Source organism: Hippoglossus stenolepis, chromosome 11 (assembly GCF_022539355.2).
Source record: "Hippoglossus stenolepis isolate QCI-W04-F060 chromosome 11, HSTE1.2, whole genome shotgun sequence".
In the NCBI taxonomy this organism is placed as follows: domain Eukaryota; kingdom Metazoa; phylum Chordata; class Actinopteri; order Pleuronectiformes; family Pleuronectidae; genus Hippoglossus; species Hippoglossus stenolepis.
Window position 1 is genome coordinate 7931751 of NC_061493.1, and position 19297 is coordinate 7951047.

At 43.2% G+C, this 19297-nt stretch overlaps 2 protein-coding genes across 3 annotated transcripts; one reads left to right on the plus strand and one right to left on the minus strand.

Annotated features, from left to right (window-relative positions):
- Positions 1 to 1256: 1256 nt before the first annotated feature.
- On the minus strand, positions 1257 to 13147 carry LOC118118035 (leucine-rich repeat-containing protein 52). Its single transcript, XM_035170812.2, has 2 exons — positions 12125 to 13147; positions 1257 to 4822 (listed from the first exon to the last, which is right to left on the minus strand). Exons 1-2 carry the CDS (start codon positions 12771 to 12773, stop codon positions 4488 to 4490), a joined length of 984 nt encoding a protein of 327 aa, XP_035026703.1. The 5' UTR covers positions 12774 to 13147; the 3' UTR covers positions 1257 to 4487.
- Positions 13148 to 16656: 3509 nt separating this feature from the next.
- mgst3a (microsomal glutathione S-transferase 3a) lies at positions 16657 to 19088 on the plus strand. 2 transcript variants are annotated; one of them, XM_035170909.2, is made up of 6 exons: positions 16657 to 16760; positions 17269 to 17395; positions 17612 to 17685; positions 17824 to 17881; positions 18092 to 18164; positions 18446 to 19088. In XM_035170909.2, the coding sequence occupies exons 2-6, from the start codon at positions 17279 to 17281 to the stop codon at positions 18586 to 18588; spliced, it is 465 nt and encodes a 154-aa protein (XP_035026800.1). In that variant the 5' UTR covers positions 16657 to 16760; positions 17269 to 17278; the 3' UTR covers positions 18589 to 19088. The 2 variants fall into 2 exon arrangements, with proteins under 2 accessions (XP_035026800.1, XP_035026799.1); XM_035170908.2 differs by having other exon boundaries at positions 16661 to 16809.
- Positions 19089 to 19297: the final 209 nt, after the last annotated feature.

The window sequence follows — 19297 nt, forward strand, 5'->3', positions numbered from 1 at the left end:
ACAGTACATTGTACTGAGAGGTGATATGTGTTGGAGTTGGCTCTGGAGGCAGAACTGATGCTTTTGTCTCTGTGCACCCGAGCACATTTCATACATGTGCCTCCATACAGGGCGATTTTGACTTGTGGGGGAGTAAAAAGCGCAGAACATTGAAATTCATCCAGTTAGTTCAGTATATTACTCATTATATACAGTTAAAAGCGTATTCAGTCATACAGAACCTGCAGGGTTTGCCAGAGCTGTCAATGCAGAGTTGTGAGAGGTGCATGAGAACTGCAACTATGCCAATTTTTATTATGAAACAGAGACTTGTGGGTATCCCTTGTCATTCCATCCGTCTCACTGTGCTAGCATGAATTAGATCCGCCTGCTATCCTATTTCCAGGCCGCACCCTGCACCCTTGCCTGTGGCATGGCATGGCCTTATCGGTGTGCTTACAGCAGAATGTACTGTAGCACACTCTCACAGCTGAGGTCTGCCATAGAAATGCATCGCATGTAGATATGAGGGTTAATCACACGGATGTCAATAGACATTCATATTAGTTTTTGCATTTTGTATATACTGCAGCCCATGCGGAAATAACACCCAGAGACATGAGAGCAAACCAGCACCCACTGGCTGAAGTGCTCAGCAGACTGGAACAGCTTGTAGGAGACTGACAGGTACAGTATGGGTCATTATTTTTGATTGACACTTTTAGCATCCAGCTATGTGTGCTATGCCAGTGAGTATGCTTAGGTCGGCACAAGCATAGTTCTGCTTTGAAATTGGATCACTGCCTTATATAATAATGGAATGCAGGCAACAATGTATAATCACACACACCAGATTCATTCCTTAGTATCTTATATCAGTGGAGTAATCGAGAAATTTAGACCCATCACACTGGCAGGAAAAGTAAGATTAATTCCATGAAGTATAACTCCCATTTTAAATTAAGTGAGTAAGCCATGTCTCTGAGCTAGTATTTATTCGATGTATTAAATCATTTATTTTATTAATTACACTTGTCCCAAAATGTCTCATGTAAAAAGGTCTATAATGGTGAGTTTTTTATGGATTTAGATAGAATCTCAATAATATGCACATGTGAAAAAAAGGTCTGTCAGTAGCAATTCAGATGACAGAACAAAAAAAACAACAGATGATGTGGAATCTTCACCACCTTCTCATCACACAAATAAATAACTTTACATGCTAATAATCAAATTCCTCACAATTGCATATGATAGAGTTACAGCCTCACAACCGGTTACGCACAGTCCAAAAGTTTAATAGGTAAAAGTCGCATAATACCAGTATAAGAGCTTTTTCTTTGCCTGCACATGTTTTACAAAAAGAAATGAATAATGCCTCCAATCTTTGTGCGTCCCATGCATGCACAACACTGGGACTCTGAAAGTGAAGCAGTTACATGGATCTCAGACACAGCCAAATCCATTATTTACACCTGTGCTTGTCTAACTGCAGTATGTCAAAATGTCCTCGGTGAAAAGGGTCCGTTTCCCTTTGCGAGCACAGTTTCAACAGTAGCTTGGACATGCATACATCCAAGCTTTACAATGCAAACAGTTTCAGAGTAAAACGTGTGTCAAGTCAAATATGCACAGCACAAAAGGAGGGGAACAACTGCTGGCACAAACAATTTTAAGAGAATGCCCTCGTTCTCAGGTCCCCAAAAGGTTCTTCTGTGTTCTCAAATCAAGTAAATTATTCTGATACACAACCAATTGCACACAGACACGCGCACAGACACACACGCGATAGCATTTAAGTGTAGCCACCTTTGGACTTCCCTTATCCAACAAGAGTTTTGTTCTTTCCTGAAACATTTTCAGTTCATAACAGTCAGTGTCATGGTCAGTGAAGTGGTACATCCAGATAAAAACAAGCAAAAATGCAGAAAAACCTCACACACAGCAGGGGCTGATATCACAACTGAATGATGTTTACCTCCACCAAGAGTTTTATGTTTTCATCACTGTCTTTAGGACGATTAAACAAAAAGTACAAAACTGGATTTTATTGAGTTTTGGTGGAAGGGTGAGGTATGGGCCGAAAAAGGACAACTTAACTTTCGGAGTGGATTCATTCAAGAAGGTTTTTCCACTTTCTTTACCGTTGCGAGATGGGAAATTTATTGACATTTCTGTTAATTCCTCAATGGGAAAAATCTGGTAAATTTAGTGGACTGACATCTGTGTGTGTGAAATTTGGTTATTTGAGCTATTCAAGGAACAAATTCCTTCCTGAACTGTCTTATTGCTGTAAATCCTGGTAAATCAAATGAATGAATGAATAAAACTGGGATTTACTTTACACTTTTCATATTTCTTCCAAAAATACAAAAATTATACATTTATAGATCTTTTGTATATTGCCATATGTTCCTTTTCTTTATTTACTTACATGAACGGGTCGGTCTCACAGTTTATACACATCTCATAAGGCTTTTCGGTGCATCAACAGTGCATGCAGACACAGACAGACAGGGCACTGCACTCAAACTAGCAACCCAACACAGACACAGAGAGGCCTAAATCAATTATCGCACAGTCCCGATAACTTGCCATCCAGCATGGGGCCCGCTGCCAAAGCAGACCTCAGCAGATGGCACATGTTGGCTCTCCACTTGGTAAATACTGTGGTTCCTCCGCACATACACCTTGACTGCATCTTCGTGAGAGAGTAACTGAGGGGAGGTTGAACTGTCACCACAAAACCGCACACATGTCGGAGCACAGATTGTCACACTGGTGTCGGCAAAAGCTCAGCCACACACAAAGCTACATCACACACTCTGACTTTGACTCATCTACAGGGACATAAATGGATTATATAAATGCATTTAATCCACACCTTTCATACGAATGAGCAGAATGAGAACAACACTTTAAGTTTAACAAAGATGTTGTGAAGCTGCGTCACAATTCTCTGACCATGCTTGGTGCCATCATGGAGGTCTACGGGTGAATTTTTTTGTGTGAAAACACTGCTTCATGAGTGGGCTCTAGAAATACACTTGATTTTGATTAATTAGCATCCGATTTGTAATATTTTAAGATCAAAATATTTTGGAAATTGGATAAAATCGATTATTCCACATATGCCTCACATATATGGGGGAAATAGTTGACTCCAGTCTTTCCTGACCTATAATTTTAGGAAAAGGCCCTATGGTCGCAAAAAGTAACAATGGTTTCTTGTGCAGAGTAATTAGATTTTTTCCTTTTGGCATAATCTTTTGGAAAAACGAACAGTTCACACCAGTTTATGTGGGTTGGTGGTCTGAGCCCTGCTGTTCCTTTGCTGCTCTTGGCTGGACCCACATGGCGGTTGAAGAAAAAAGTTTGACATTTTGGAAACTGCTCCTATTTATTTCTTCCTGCAAAGCGTCAGATGTGTGGAGAATGACCCCAGTCTCATATTTGTCTGTTAGGCTACAGCGAGCGAACTTTACATGGTGTCACGCAGAAGCTGGAAACATGGAGAAACAGCTGGCAGGAGGATTTTGTTACCTCAGCACAGAGCCAGGCTGGTTGTTCCTGCCTGTTTTCCACACTTTACATTACACTGAAAAACAGAACATGGTTGGACCAACGTAAAAGAAATGACTTCATCTGGTGACACACAAATTAATTAAGTTAGTACAAATTTAAATGAACAAATTATAGAATAAATGATTGATTTCTGTTTTTAAATTGGTAAACAGTTTTATTTTCCAGTGTAAGCTGAGTGACAGTTGCTGCTTCATGTTTTTTGTCTCGACAGATTGATCTCGATCTTAATTATGTTGCTATCGGCCTAGATTGTCGGGGGACATGCCACATGCTTCCCTTTCCTCCGCACTTCAGTCTGTCCTGGGAGAGGGATCCCTCACATGTGACTCTCTCTGGGTTTCTACACTTTTTCTCTGTTTTGGTAGTTTTCTCTCTCTCTTGTTGGGGGTTAAGAACAGAGGGATGTTGCTCCTTAAGCCCTCTGAGGCAAATAGTGATTTGTGAATATGGGCTATACAAATAAAATTTGATTGATTCAATATTTTTAGACAGAGTGGTTTTGATCTTCTTATTTTACTCTTGACAAGAAAACTAATCTTCGCAAATGTCAAAATAGTTTCTTAAGGTGGGAAATGAGACCACTACCTCTAGTACATAAACCGGAATGATATTTCTAAATATCTCATGTTAAACCAGCCTGTTATTTCATCAGAGCAATGATAACCACCTTTACTGATTTCTTTCTGCAGGGATGACCACTTCCCACTCAAATGTTTCACAGACCTCCATTATGGCAGCCAGAGTGCGTTACATCACCTGAAAGCCCACTACAGATGAGCAGAATGACATTCCCTCTATCTGACGAGTCCTCTCTCCTCTCTCTCAGAGCGGAGCCTGTTAAACAGACTCTGGGCTTTAATTGGACTTCACAGACTGTCCTGGAAGTTGACAGGAGGCACTGTGGGTATCCATGGCGTCATCTTTTAAACATTGTGTAAGGTTTTTAAATTCCCGTTGCCATGGTCACTCCTGGCCCGCGAGGTGTGGCCCGTCTCGCTGGTTTCTTCCTCCGCCTCCTCGTCCACTTCGAGCCGTTCATCTTTTTTCTTGATGTAGCGCTCGTAGAGCACCATTATGACGCCCATCACCCAGGCCGACACGGTGCCGGCAGCAAAGATGACGAAGCCGATGGCGATAAAGAAAAGGTAGTCCCAGGAGCCCAGAGTCTGGTGACATAACGTCCGCAGCTGGATGCCCACGTCACCCAGCCGACGGCCCTGCATGTCGGCAGGTGAGCCGCACACCGTCTGGCCCTCATCTGTGACACAGACGCACACCGAGAGAGAATAAAGAGCATTAATCAAAGGATCAGGACATAATTCATAATTCATAGCTCTCGGAATATAATTTATTTTTTGCATGAACAATATTGTCTGTCCTAAGATCACAGGAGTTAAAAAGATCTCAGTTCTTTTGTAACCAACAATACTCTGGAAAGCACAGAGTACATATCGTCTCCTGAAAATGTTCTAACCAGTGAGTTTTACTTGTTGCCATCAGGATGTTATGTCACCTGCTTGTACTACAAATCCCTCCTGCAACTTATCAGTACATAGATTCTTTAAATCCTTGCCTTCTTTGTCACTGATCTTTTTGTATCATTTTTTTTTTACTTCTTTACTGTCTGCAACTTTGATATTTATTCAATATTTATTTTTCATACCCTTCATTTAGCTCCCTTGTATCTTGTACCCGTCTGAGTATGTTTTTGTATAAGCCGTTCCAAATTCCAAATGAATGATTGCCCCCATGGGATTAATAAAGTTGTTTGAATTGAATTGAATCGCTTGGTGTTGTTAACTGGTCAGATTTCCTGGAGTGGTATCATTCAGACAACTCATGCTGTTCTGGACTGAAGGTGCAGGGTGTGTGTGTGTGTGTATCTTCATAGCATCAATCCAGGACAGGGACTTCCTGAACCCACATGATTATTCCTTTACTAACAGTTAGTAAAACTGCATTACAGTTGGTCAAAGAAGGATACACGTGCACTAGAATGTCATTCAGTAGAGCGCATGCGTCCGCCAAGACCCAGCAGTCCCCTTATGAAGCCTAATGAAGCAATAGATCCAGATTTTTATTTGGATCTGCACCAAAATACACACACTCCTAAATATCAGTCCCCTAAACATGCCTGATTATTTTCATCAAGACCCATGAATTATTCTCTGAGGAAAATGTTCAAAAAACGCAACTCATAACTCATGTTATTGTCACGATGTTTGAAAAACACATTCCTGCTTCGGATCTGCACCACAATTGAATGGGTTCTAACCAACTCATAACACATCCTTCCAAAAAGTTTAATGGAAATCCATCCAGTAGTTTTTTCCGTAATCCTGCATTATAAGAAAAATGCAAATGAAAACATTACATCTTTGGCAGAGATAAGCAAAATATTTTTTCAATGAAATTAATAATTTGTGACGAAATGAGCAACAATCGAAGTTAAAGTTAAGAAAGAAAACGTCCTTAGGTATTGTTTGCTGAGTTTTACACTCAAAAACATCATATTTCCTGTCCCTTTAAAGTGAATTTAACTGCTGACCTTCTCTGCAAATATCAAGTGACATTTCTAACAGTATAAATATTCACCGCCTTGATAATCAGCATATGTTTTATAAGGATTCTTTGATGTTGTGAGAGCCACAAACAAAATGCACAAATAATTCAGCAGGAAAATTATTCTACATATGGCATTAATCACAGCAGCCTGTTAAATCATTCATGAACACATTACGACATATCACTTTACATAACATTTGTAAATGGCACATCTGCTGCAAACTGAGCTGAAGAGATCCACAAAACATTCGAGTTCAAACGGCACTTGCATAACCATGTTGCTCTCCTTATCAGAAAACTGGGGGCTTTGGGAGCCTCCCATGTACGACAGCCTTGAGTTGATGCAGCATAAAAAAAAAAAAATCATGGATGAATTATTCAAACTCTTTTCTCCCCCACAGGATTAGAGAGTGACTTGGGCCTTTGTGTCTGCCTGAAACCACTGATAATAAGGTTTCTCATCATCAGGCGCCGGGTACGACTACGACTAAGACCTTGCTGAAATCCACAAATCCTAACAAAAATGTCACAAAAAAAAAAAAAAATCCCACGCCTCCTAGCTCTCACAAAACTACAGCTTGGATCCAGTTTCAAAGGCCTTTCAGTCAATATTAACCGCGGCCACATTGTGGATGTTGAGCTCTGCAGCGGCTGACGAGAGATGCATTTTTCAGGGAAATAATCCCAAAGCCTTTTGTTACTGAGAGCAGAAAGTGTGTGCAACACAACCGAATGCTGCCGTCTCCACGCGGCCGCTGTTTTTAATTGGCATCTGTGTTTCCAGAGCTTTTGTGCTGAGGGGAATTCCCACAGGGACAGATGAAAAGACTTGGAAGTTCCTGCACAGGGAACAGTTTTCCATAACCCTGTCTCTGAACAGCTTTAAAAATCCACTCTCTCATTTTGCTGCCATATATATTGTAGAGTCTGCATGTAAATGTTTGCTGCTTTGCCTCTCGGCAGCCTGATATTTAAGGAAAACCTGGATCGACACACTGTAATCACACTTACTGTACAATGCAGTTTACTATAGACATGTTGTCCTCTAAATCAAGGGTTACTAAACCTTTTTTGTCTTATGTACACTTCTCTATCAGATGAACTGAATACCCCTTCATCAACACCATCCTCATGTTCCAAATGCTGATGTGAGTTCACTTTAAAGTGTACAGGTAATAACAACTTCTGTAATGTCTTTCATATGACTGCATTGTTATTGTTGGAGTCAATTTCTCGACTACACTCTTGCAATCTGTTTCAACTGTCTATGAGTTGCACCTGCTGCGCCTTTGTCTTCTTTTCTATCATGTAGCTCCAGTAATGCTGCCTACCATGCACCAAATGTGCTCTCAAATATGTCGAAAAAACAAGGAGACAACTTAGATGTAAGATTAACAAACATAAAGGAGCCATCCACCGTGCTGAACCTCAATAAGCTGTCGCTAGACACTTGGCAGACAGCACTCAGCAGATTTGGCATTATGTTACCCAACCATCTTAGGGGTTATATAAACCAAATTCTACTCCAATGTGAATATATATTGACCTTAAAACACACTAAATGAAGAACTGGATGATCTGACATGTTTTGTGCGACTCCTTTTATTGTCTCTTTGTACCAACTTAGCCCAATGTGCATTTCATCCATGTATGTACAGTAGGTATACCAGTATTTGTTTTTGGCTATGCTTTGCTGTTCTGCTTGTAATGATCTGACCTGTGGTAACTGACTTCATGTGTGTTTGACCAGGCTCTTGATGACATGCTAATGTCAGAGGAGCCAATATATATACATTTTAATTGGCTCTATATACAGACTAAGCTCCATTTTTGTTATATATAGATATATATATATATATATAGAGAGAGAGGCAATTAAAATCCAGGACTACATGAGGAAGATAGCCCCAAGTGACGAGCTGTTAAGTAAATACCTCGACCGCAGAAACCCAATGATGATGATGAGTAGGAGGAGGAAGATGAACCATCATCGAAGGACAAGCCCCTGCACGGCATGTACCACAGAAGAAAAGAGGAAGTCGCTGATATTAAGAGATCCTACCAGTGGCTGGAAAAGGCTGGTCTGACAGACAACACAAAGGCACTCATCATGGCAGCACAAGAATAGGCCTTAAGCACAAGATCCATAGAGTCTAGGGTCAACCACAGCAGACAAGGCCTCAGGGGCCGGCTGTGCAAAGACGCCCTGGAGACAGTCCAGCACATAGAGACAGTCCAGCACATAGTAGCAGGGTGTAAGATGCAGGCTGGGACAGGGCACACTGAGAGGCATTACCAAGTGGCTGGGACAGTGAACAGGAACATCTGTGTGTGGATTAGAGGTACACAAGTACTGATCATGGGACATACCACCAAAGGCGGTTGAGAACAACAGAACTGAGATCCTGTGGGACTTCAGATTCCAGGCTAAGCTACATTATTTTTTTACCGGTTTATTCATTGATTTTAGATGCTTATTAATTGTTTGGCTAGGTAGCCTATTTCAAATATTCTTCACCTGGTTAACTCCTATTTATAATTTAGTCATTCATTAATTTTTCCTATTTTAATTCCTGCTAGCAGTTGCAAACTAGTCTTGATGCCCTCCCAATGGTACCACGCGGTGTTGTGACTGACTCAGGTGGGTGGGAAGTGTGAAATGACAGAGGGTGATAGAGAGGTATGGTATCCTTCAATCACTTTCATTTATTAGGAAATTTACAGGACGGCTGAAACCGTTGTTTTCCTAATGTTTTTGGCTCAGAGATCTGAGGAACACAAAGACAGTCGGCTTCTCTAAGCTCCATCTACCACAGATAATCCAATGCCTGCTCTGATCCTGTGCACTGTTCACACAAAATGCAGTTAGTCACAAACACACGTGTCCACCCATGCAGAAGCACACACTCTCTTATCTCATATGTATGCACAAACCCTCTCCACAAGAATCAACTTTCCCATCTACTATCTGTGCCCTTGCAGCATGTGTGTGTGTGTGTGTGTGTGTGTGTGTGTGTGTGTGTGTGTGTGTGTGTGTGTGTGTGTGTGTGTGTGTGTGTGTGTGTGTGTGTGTGTGTGTGTGTGTGTGTGTGTGTGTTATACCCGTGCGAGTGTTTGTGCCTGACAGCCAGGAAGGAAACCCTTCTGGCTTCAGCCCCACCACTCATCCTCCTCCACCCTCAAGGGACTGGCATCAAAGAAGAGGGCTTTCCCTCTTTCCTTCCCCCATCCACGCTCTCTGCTCTATTTCTAGACACTCTCCTTATATAACAGCTGAGAGAGTGCTAATCCAGCCAGTAAGGCGAGACAGAGGAGAATCTGTTGGTTCCTTCCTGAAGCTTTCTCTCCCTCGCGCTCGCTCACGCGCTCGCTGTAGATGCGTTTCCTAAACCAAGTAGACAGGCGGCTCGTGTTGTATGAACCAGGTGAGACCGAGATGCGAGATAACAAGGCTGTGGAGACAGAGTTTGGAGCCGAAACACAGTCGCCTCGAGAATGTTAACCTTCTGTCTCCTCCACCTAAAGCACTAAAAGTCAGTTCTGTGTGTGTTTACATGCGTGAATGCGTATTTGTGGTTTTGTATGCATGTGACAGCACATGTTAACATGGTTTAAAGACACAAGGTGCTCAATTTAGGCGATATTGAGGTGTTGTCTGCGTTGCTGGCTGCTGGAAAAAAAGATGGACAGGCTATGTGTGTACATAGCAGAGATGGAGAATGTGTGTGACAGTGTGTGTGTGTGTGTGTGTGTATGTGTGTCCGCCTTCTCCCATGCTGGCAGGTGTCACTGGAAGAGGCACCACTCAAAATTAAGATAAACAAAAGGCAATGAGCGGCAAGAAAATAGGACAGCTCTTGCAGGATTCAATTTGGACTTGAACTAAGCTTCACAGGTACCATGGTGAACCGCTGTGTGTGTGTGTGTGTGTGTGTGTGTGTGTGTGTGTGTGTGTGTGTGTGTGTGTGTGTGTGTGTGTGTGTGTGCGTGCGTGTGTGCGTGTGTGTGTGTGTGTGTGTTTGTGCATAGGAGAGAGAAGCAGGGGATGCCTTTTTACTATGAGTGGTGTGCATTCAACAGCTATAGTGTTCGAATTATGACTGGCTTCTTGCTCACTAAGACGCACTATAAATAGCTGCTGCCCTTTTGCATAGTGACACATCCACACTAAAAGTATTATGGAATATCAAACACTTCTATCAGCTTGACCGAAATAAAACGAGAAAGAGCGATCAATATTTGATGGTGCAACCGTGATCTATTTATCACACACCTGCAGGAAACTATCCCACTCGCTAAATAGATCGATAAGTAATTTCTGGGATAAACGACTCGCTGCTCTCCTCCCAAACTGCAGCGAGCGTGCAGGGCTGAATTAATGAACACGGTTGCTACTGAAGAAATCAGATGGCTCCCGGTCTCCGATCTTCTTTCAGCAGCTTTGTTATTCGATAGTCTGAATGCTGTCACGCTCCAGTCGTCACCTGCGCCTCATCCCACTGAAAGCTGAGAGAGGGTCGAACTTAGACTTGGATAAAGCCCGGGCTGTATATTTAGCATATGAAACACACTGTGTCTTACCATTGACAATGATGCAGTTGTGGGTGACGATGTACGATGCTGGTTGTCATGATGGTGTGTGCTCAGGGGTGACGACGTGACAGAGCGTTTTGATGTGACATGTTGACGTGACATGGTTCAACACCAGTAAGCATGGAGTCACCCCTTCCTTGAAGGGCTCTGAAGAATATTAGTGCTGCTTTGATAGAAGCAAACATTTTTTTACAGTCACTTATTTTCAATTCCTCCCTTTTGTTTTACTGCAGATTGAATAATGCATCCTTTAATAATGACTTGTTTTATAAATGGTCAATCCATATTTCATAAACCTTCAATAACCATAGTGTTATTGTAAGCAGGGTGGAATTTAAAAAATCACCTTGACTGATATAAGCCGTGGAATATCAGCACGGCTGTATTACCAGCCAGGCAAAGTGGGCCACAGGGAACCCAGAAGCTCCGGTTCGAGTGGCTCTTTTTGCACACGGCCTGTTCAAGGTGGAAGTGTTCTGCTTTTATTCTGCGTCACTGTCCTGTAGAAAAGGTGCAAACACGAGTTCCACTCTGATGCTGGCAGCAGATGTGGCCACAGAGGGGAATGAGCGTCTGTGTGCAGCTGGAATGGCGTGAGAGATGCCCACGCTGTTGTGCTGCGTGTCACGCCTCTGACTGCGGGGAAGCCGCCGTGCAATGTGACAACACACACGAGGTCACAAAATGCTGGCAAGTTTCTTTTCAATGTAACCAAGCAAAAGTGGCATGAAGAGGGGCCTTTGAATGGAAATACAGCAAGATCTCTGAAGGGATGATTGTGGAGATCATGGTATTGAAAAGGAGTTTGGCAGTACAGAGCACCCTAGGCCCATCAGTTGACATGATAAGCTTGAGAGAGGACACTGTAATCTTGATGCCCCTATATGGCAAAATTCAGTTTTACAACTTTCTATCTAAATATAAACAATTCAAATCAATGGCTACTTTTTGTCCAGAGGCCCAGTAGCAGGTTAACCCAGCCACTGAAACATGTATTTAGTGATTGACTGATATATAAAGCTACAGCATATTTTGATCTTTAATTTTGACACCAAATTTATAACACCAATAGTTTATCAGATTTAAGTATCTAATAGTTAAAGTATTTCTGCTATCTAAGTTGTCTGCTTTCTCTTTCATAACAATTTTAAGTTGTCTGTTGAAATATAAAATGAAAAGACACATTTCCATCTCTTCGTGGATACAGACCAGTTATTGAGCCAGAAAAAGACCAATAGTTTACATAACAGGTTATCTAATAATTAATATCTAGAGCACAGGAGTCCATGTGGGACGAATCCACTCCAGGCTCAGGAAAACCCACCCTCACGGTACAGGTTCGTGATATTGTGCAGCACCGTATATCATATAAGAATGAAATAGAATAAATCATTGATAGGACCTTGGAACTTGAAGCCCTCCAGGTGGACCCACAGACACAGGTCCTCGTTGTCGCACTCGCAGCTCCACGGGTTCCCGCTGAGCCCCACGGAGCGCAGGGAGGGCATAGAGATCAGGGAGGTGATGTTGAGCACCGTCAGGTTGTTCCTGCTCACGTCCAGAACCTGGAGCGCTGCGTTCTCCGAAAAGGTGTCCGGGTGGATCTCCGAGAGCCCCGGGTTGTCCGTCATCCTCAGCATCACCAGACTCGCCAAGGGCCCGAACGTCCGGTCCTCGATTCGGGTCAGGGTGTTGAAGGAGAGGTCCAGGTAGGCCAGCTTGCGCAGGTTCCCAAACGTGGACTCCGATATCTCGGTCAGGGAGTTGTTGCTGCAGTCCAGGTACACCAGGTCCGAGAGGTAGTTGAGCGACAGCGGCGGCAGCTCCACGATGCGGTTGTTAGAGATGATGAGCTGCCGCGTGGCCAGCGGCAAGTTGACCGGGAAGGTGGTCAGGTGTTGCCCGGCGCACTGAACCACCAGCTGGTCGTCACACACGCACCTGTCCGGGCAGCCGGCGGAGATCACCGGGGACGCGGTCACCCCCGTGGCGAGGAGGAGCACAACTAGGAGCCGCAGGGGTTGCGCGCTTGGCTGCGGGGCAAGACGCATGTCACCGCCGAGGGCTTCATCCACCCCGTTCGGAGAGAATCAGGCGCGGTCACATTCTTCATTGACATGTCCTCGCCAAATGATTAATCACAGAAATGATCCCCGCAGAGGTCAAACCTTCGCGCCTGCCCGTGGCACCCGCTTGCGCGCAATGTCTCAGTTCATCCTGTCTTCTCCCGCGTGGATCCAGAGCGCGCATCCACTGTCTGGAACTTGACAATCGCGTGTTTTTCCTGCTGCTTCACGTGTCATCGGATCGAACGAGTTCCCGACATCAGAACGTACCCGGGTACAAGCTCACCGCGTCCTCTCCCGCTGCGCTGCTGCCGACGATCACGGTCAGTCGCTCCCTTCAGCATGTCTCGCTTTTCCGAAACTGAATCCAAAAGATGGGGGAGGAGGGGGGGGGGGTGGGTGAGCGCTGAAGTGCACGGCGGCGGATGGGGGTGGGGGCGCGGGGGGTTACGCGCTGTGGGGCGATCTGACGCCTTGGACAGATAGAGCCGAGGTAATGGAAGACTAACATTAAATATTGAGGCCGTTGCGAAGCATGATTCAGGAGAGCAGCTGGAATAAAGGTGACCTATAATGCTTCAGCTGCAGGCATCACCACCGTGCCTCAGGTGTGTGTGTGTGTGTGTGCATGTGAGTGCACCCATATGAGATCTGTGTGTGTGTGCGTGTGTGCACTACAGGTATCTTTGTGAATATAAAGTTTAGCCTATATACAACTTAGAGAGTGAGGACATTCTGGGGAAGTGTGGACATTTTGGCTGGTCCTCACTTTCAGACCCATTTGAGGGTTAAGACTTGGTTTTAGGGTTATTGGGTTAGGTTTTTGCTAAGTATTGATGGTTAAGGTTAGGGTAAGGGGGAATGTCCTCACTAAGATAGATTTACAAACATAAACACAAGTGTGTGTGTGTGTGTGTGTGTGTGTGTGTGTGTGTGTGTGTGTGTGTGTGTGTGTGTGTGTGTACTTGTACAGATATCTTTGCGAGGATCATTTTTTAGCCTATAGGACTTGTGGATATTTTTAGAAAGTGAGGACATTTTGACAGGTCCTCACTTTCTGAGTCACCTTCAATCGGGTGTTTGAGGGTTACACTTGTTTTTAGGATTAGAATTAGGTTAAATTTAGAATTAGGTTAAGTTAGGGTAGATTTTTAGGGTAAAGTTTAGTTTTAGTTAAAGGGTTTGGTTAGGCATTCAGTCGTGATGTTAACCATCACGACTGAATGCCGAGTGTATTGGGCCACAGGGGGTGCATTAGGGCAGTGAGTGTCCTCATCAAGATAGTACAACAAATGATAGGGCCATTGTATGCAGAATGCAGGAATATGCACTCCCTGTCATGTGTGTGTTTGTGTGTGCGCACATGCGTTTGTGTTGCATACACTTCGATCAGCCTTTGCCTCAGGTGTGTGTGTGTGTGTGTGTGTGTGTGTGTGTGTGTGTGTGTGTGTGTGTGTGTGTGTGTGTGTGTGTGTAGCTGGAGCAAGAAGCAGGTGCACCTGACACCTGACACCTGAGATTGTGTGAGATAACATCACATGGGGTTTTAAGCTTTCGTAACAAGATAGTGGACCAATTATTACAATGTGCTGAGCGAGGGGGATCCCTATCAGCCCATCACAGCTCAGGCCCGTATATGTGCAGAGAGACGTTCATGACAATGACTGACATATCTGCCACTGGCAACCAGCCGAACTCTGCCCAGTATCCAGCCAGCAGACGGTGGGACGAGATGAGATGGGACAGGGTGGTCTCAGGCAGCAGTGGTTCTCTCCTCCCCTCTCCAGTCTAAGTGAGAGTCCCGAGTCTATTCTCGGTTCTGTGTGTAGGTGTTGAAGTGCTGAATCAGACTAGGCATGATGGAGGAGGAGGAGGAGGAGGAGGACAGATGTGCCGCTGACAATCCGTGAAAATAAAACGACCCCCTCAGATGAGAGTCGACAACCAGCTGCACACTGACCACACTCACTCTTTCTCACACACGCATGCGTCCACATGAAGAAGTTTGGAGTTGTACTTGCTATTCCCTGGTGTAAAAAAGAGCAGGAGGCCTGTTGGCATATATAACCTAGTGCTTTTTTTACACATGCTGGGGCTGAGTTGTTCCACACAGCTGTTTGAAGCCAGGGGATGTTAAGTGACTTCATGAGGACATCTAGTGACGGATACTTGGTATTGTTCTGAGGGAATAAACTTTTGCAGGGTCCCTCGCTTAGGACTGACCCAAAAGCATTGCTATGTCAAATAATTAGTTACATTGTAATATAGTTTATAAATAGAATAACCAACTCATTTTTAAGTCGCTTTTATATTGTACAATTCATTGACTAATAAAATGCTTTATTATCAGTTCTGACACTTGTGGTCCTCCATTCTTCACTACCAAATTAAAAAGGCCAATTCTGTGGAGAACTGGAGGGTTTTCTCCATCTTTTGTCTGCTGTCATTGCACCTTTTACTGTTTTAATAGAATTTGTCTGTGGTTTATTAACCTGTGCCGATTTTGCACACACTGTAAATATAAATGCATTAAAGCTTTTTGATTTTGAGAGGCGGAACTTTTATGCATTTCTCTCCCTACAGGCTCATCTGAGGTTTGAGGGTTTTGTCACACTCTAACTAACCACTGGAATATTTTGGGAGTGTATCAATATATCAACCAGTGATTTTAAATACAGTGAACATGGCAAACACAGCAAAGTATGAGTCATCCCTGGAAGTGATAAGTGAGCATTGTGCTCGCTAATTATTCTCAGGGGTTGAAAATGTGTGCTGTAAGTCTTTGGCATAAAGGTAAGTGTGAAAAACAGTGCTCCTTGTATGTTTTTCATTTCTTGTATAGTTCTTGATTTGTGTTTTTCTGTAAGAGAATAAAACAGATATGCTATGGATTAGGAGAGATTGCATTTATTTCTATTCTCAAGTATTTCCTTTTCTAACATAAAAGAAATAGCAGACTTTGAGCTGTTCTTGAGGTTGCCGTGAATCCTCATCCAAGAATCATCCACTCACTCACCTGTTGTGCAGTCCGATCACTGCTGCTCTGCCGGAATGCAGATTTACCTTGTGGTAATCTCGATTCGGCCAACGTTTGCTTGTCTTGAATGCTACGGGTTTACCTGCTGTGTCACTGACGTCTGATCCAGCTCCATCAGCCACACTACTTCCTGGATTCTCCCCCCTGGACAAACACTTTGGTCTCTTCCCATGGATCCCCTGCACTGGCACTTGATGACTCTTTTCCCCTCATTTTGGCTTGATAGCAGGTCTTGTTGTTCGGTATAGCCACCTTGCATTATGTACTTTGTCACACTTAACCTCTGTAAATAATAGTGCTTAGAACACAAAGATTGTATTGATTGACATTTAAAGGACATGAAAGAAGGATGTATTTCCCCTTGTGGTTATTTATGATCATTATTGTTATTATTTTCTTTGTTGATATTATTATCAGTTATTCAATTATTGTATCTACAGACATTATTATTCAATTATAGCTCGTCAACTATCAGAAGACAGTCACATCTGTGTTCTACTGTTCCCTTCGGCTGATACTTTCAACTTTATTTTTCAGGGCATACTGACATGTTTTTTTATGCAAATTTTCAATCAATAACAGCTCTAATTCTAGATAGTGGAAGAAGGTAGTCATGTGTCTTCCATCTTTATATACAGTCTAAGATTTTCATACATAGTAATCCCAATTGTTCTCAGTGACAACCCCATTTGACCTGGTTTCCTCAGGTCACCTGAGGATGTCTACAGGTCCTGTATGTGACGAGTGAAAGTGGGTGCTGCCCTGACTTTTAGCACACATCCGCTATAAAAGCTAGTCAATCATCTAAGAAAATAAAACACAGGCATTTATTCTCAGCGGTGACCACGCCCCCCCGAGCGTCTGTGCTGGTACGTCATCCTGTGCGCACACGGAAGTAGCTTTAAACCAGAAAACTTCGGGTCTTGCGAGAGTTGGTCTGTGTTGTGTGTTCTCTCCGTGTGTGTAACAGCTCTCGCTTCATCTGTGAGTTAAACGTTGTGTTGTTGTTAGAGAGCTGGGGCTTTGATCGCTTCTTCTACTTGCAGACATGTTGTTGTTGTAATAATGGCGCCGCTTGAATCCTCCGATGACCTTTCGTCTGAAGGCGTCCCTGCTCCTGTCTGTCTTTTGTCCTCTGTGACACTCATGTTACTCTTAATCTGAAGAATTGTGTGTTTTCGTGTCTGGGTTTTTTTTTGTGACTGTACGTTTTTTTTTTTTTTACTGTTTAGTCTTTTAAGTGTGCAATGTTTTTTTGATCGCCTACAATTTTTGTGTGACTGCTATTTTTTGATTGCCTGTTTTCTTGTGTGACTGTGATTTTGTGTGACTGCGTAATACTTTCTGTGACTGTGTACATATTTTCACTGATATTCTGTGTGTTTATTGTGTCCTCTTCTTGACTGTGTTTTGTGTGCGACTGTAATTTTTCCTCTCTCTCAGGTCTGTCAGGATGGTTGTTCTCTCCAAAGAGTATGGACTTGTGGTGTTGACGGGTGTTGCCAGTATGGTCATGGTTGGGCATCTGGCCATCAAAGTTGGCAAAGCTCGCAAGAAGTACAACGTGCAGGTGAGCAAGTATTACTGTTCAAATACATATAGGAGAGTCTAATGTAAATTTTCCTATATCAAATCACCACTCACTGTAAGCATAGGTCTCTACTTTGATGAAGTTGCTTCATACGTGGGCAGGGCCTCTTTGTGGCCCATGGAATGCGGTCTAACAGTGAATTGGTTTTGTTGAAAGGTGCCAGCCTGTGCAAATAAACTTGCCTCGCCTTAACAGTATCCTCAGATGTACAGCGATGACCCTGAAACCGGAAACATTTTCAACTGTATCCAGCGTGCACACCAAAACACGTGAGTATACACCAGAGTAAACCAGGACAATGCAACAAAGATTTGCACACTGTCACTCAGAAGTTGTTGCATTTGAAAAGGAGGTTAAAGCTAATGTAGTAATGTGATAAAAAAAAATCTGTTATCACCTCTCATTAGCCTGGAGCTGTACCCTGCCTTCCTCTTCTGCCTGGCTGTTGGTGGTTTGAATTGTCCAGTGAGTTTATTTTTGTAGTGTCATACTAACACAACACTTAAATACAATTCGCAGACTAAGGTGTTACAAAAAAATGTAAGCATTTATAAAAACAAAGTTTGACTGAAATTTCCTTTTGATAGGATTTGAAAAAATAGGGCCATTGTATGCAGAATGCAGGAATGTCAACATTCTCATCATATCTAAGTGTTTTATGTGTGTGTGTAACAGCATGTAGCCAGTGGACTTGGAGCTGTATGGATCATTAGCAGAGAGGTGTACGCACATGGGTACTCTACAGGAGGTAAGAACGTGTTGCCTTTCATTTATATTTTCTGCTCTTTTATCAGCAGTTAGCACTGCCGCCTCTAAGTACCAAGGTTCTGGGTGTGAACCTGTTGACCCACTGTGGCATGTCTGTGTGGAGATTGCATGTTCTCCCTGTGGGTTTTCTCCAGCTTCCTCCCGCAACCCAAAGACTGGGTGACTGTCGGATCTGTCTCTAGGGTGTACCACGTCTCTTACCTTTTTTCCTCTTAGCTAAAGCAGTTTAGCTAACGGATTGTTATTTTGTATCCCAATCAGATCCTAAAAAGAGAATGCGGGGAGGGTTTGGCAATGTGGCTTTGCTCGGGATGATCCTGACCACAGCCAACTTTGGCCGCAACCTGTTGGGTTGGACGGGACCACGGATGGGGCCTTTCTGTAAGGCGCACTCTTGCTGTTGAGGACAGCGACCAAGCCTGGGTTTTAGTAATGATTATAACAATAAATACTCCTCTACATAACTAATGTATGTAATGTACCTTGAAGCATGCATGCTATAACCTCTCGTCAGGGAGCCGTTGACAAGTGACCTGACCGGTTCTCGCTGAGGGAAAACGCCTCATCTGCTCCATGTGAGATCACAAGTCAGTTTATATTTCAAAGCATTTTTACCTGCTTTCCGGTTTTGACAAGTTGAATGAATTGGCCAAAGAATGTATCTTTTGTAATAAACAAATGAAGACGATGTTATAAAAAGGGACATTTCAGGCACGTTTGATGGACAGAATAAAACCTTATGTTTTACCTTTTGTCTGGCTGAAAAAAGAAATGAAAATGGTTATTTAAAAGAATGCGGGTGTCGTGTAAGAAAACTCAAACATAATTCCAATCACAATCATTATCGTAGTTATTTTTTCATGATAAAGTCTCATGCTATTAAATATGACACATTGGTTATGAATAGGTTTGTGTTTCCTCCTTTGTAGCAAGTGGAATGGGGTAAGGGTTGACATTCTGTCCTTGCAGCAGTGGACTGTGTTTAAGGGAGTGGCTTCATTTATTTAAGGAGGGTATTTGTTCAAATACAACATGACTTGTTGAGGCAGATTCACTGACAAAAGAAACAAACATTCACAATGACACAGCATACGGTAAGGCTTAAAGCTCATT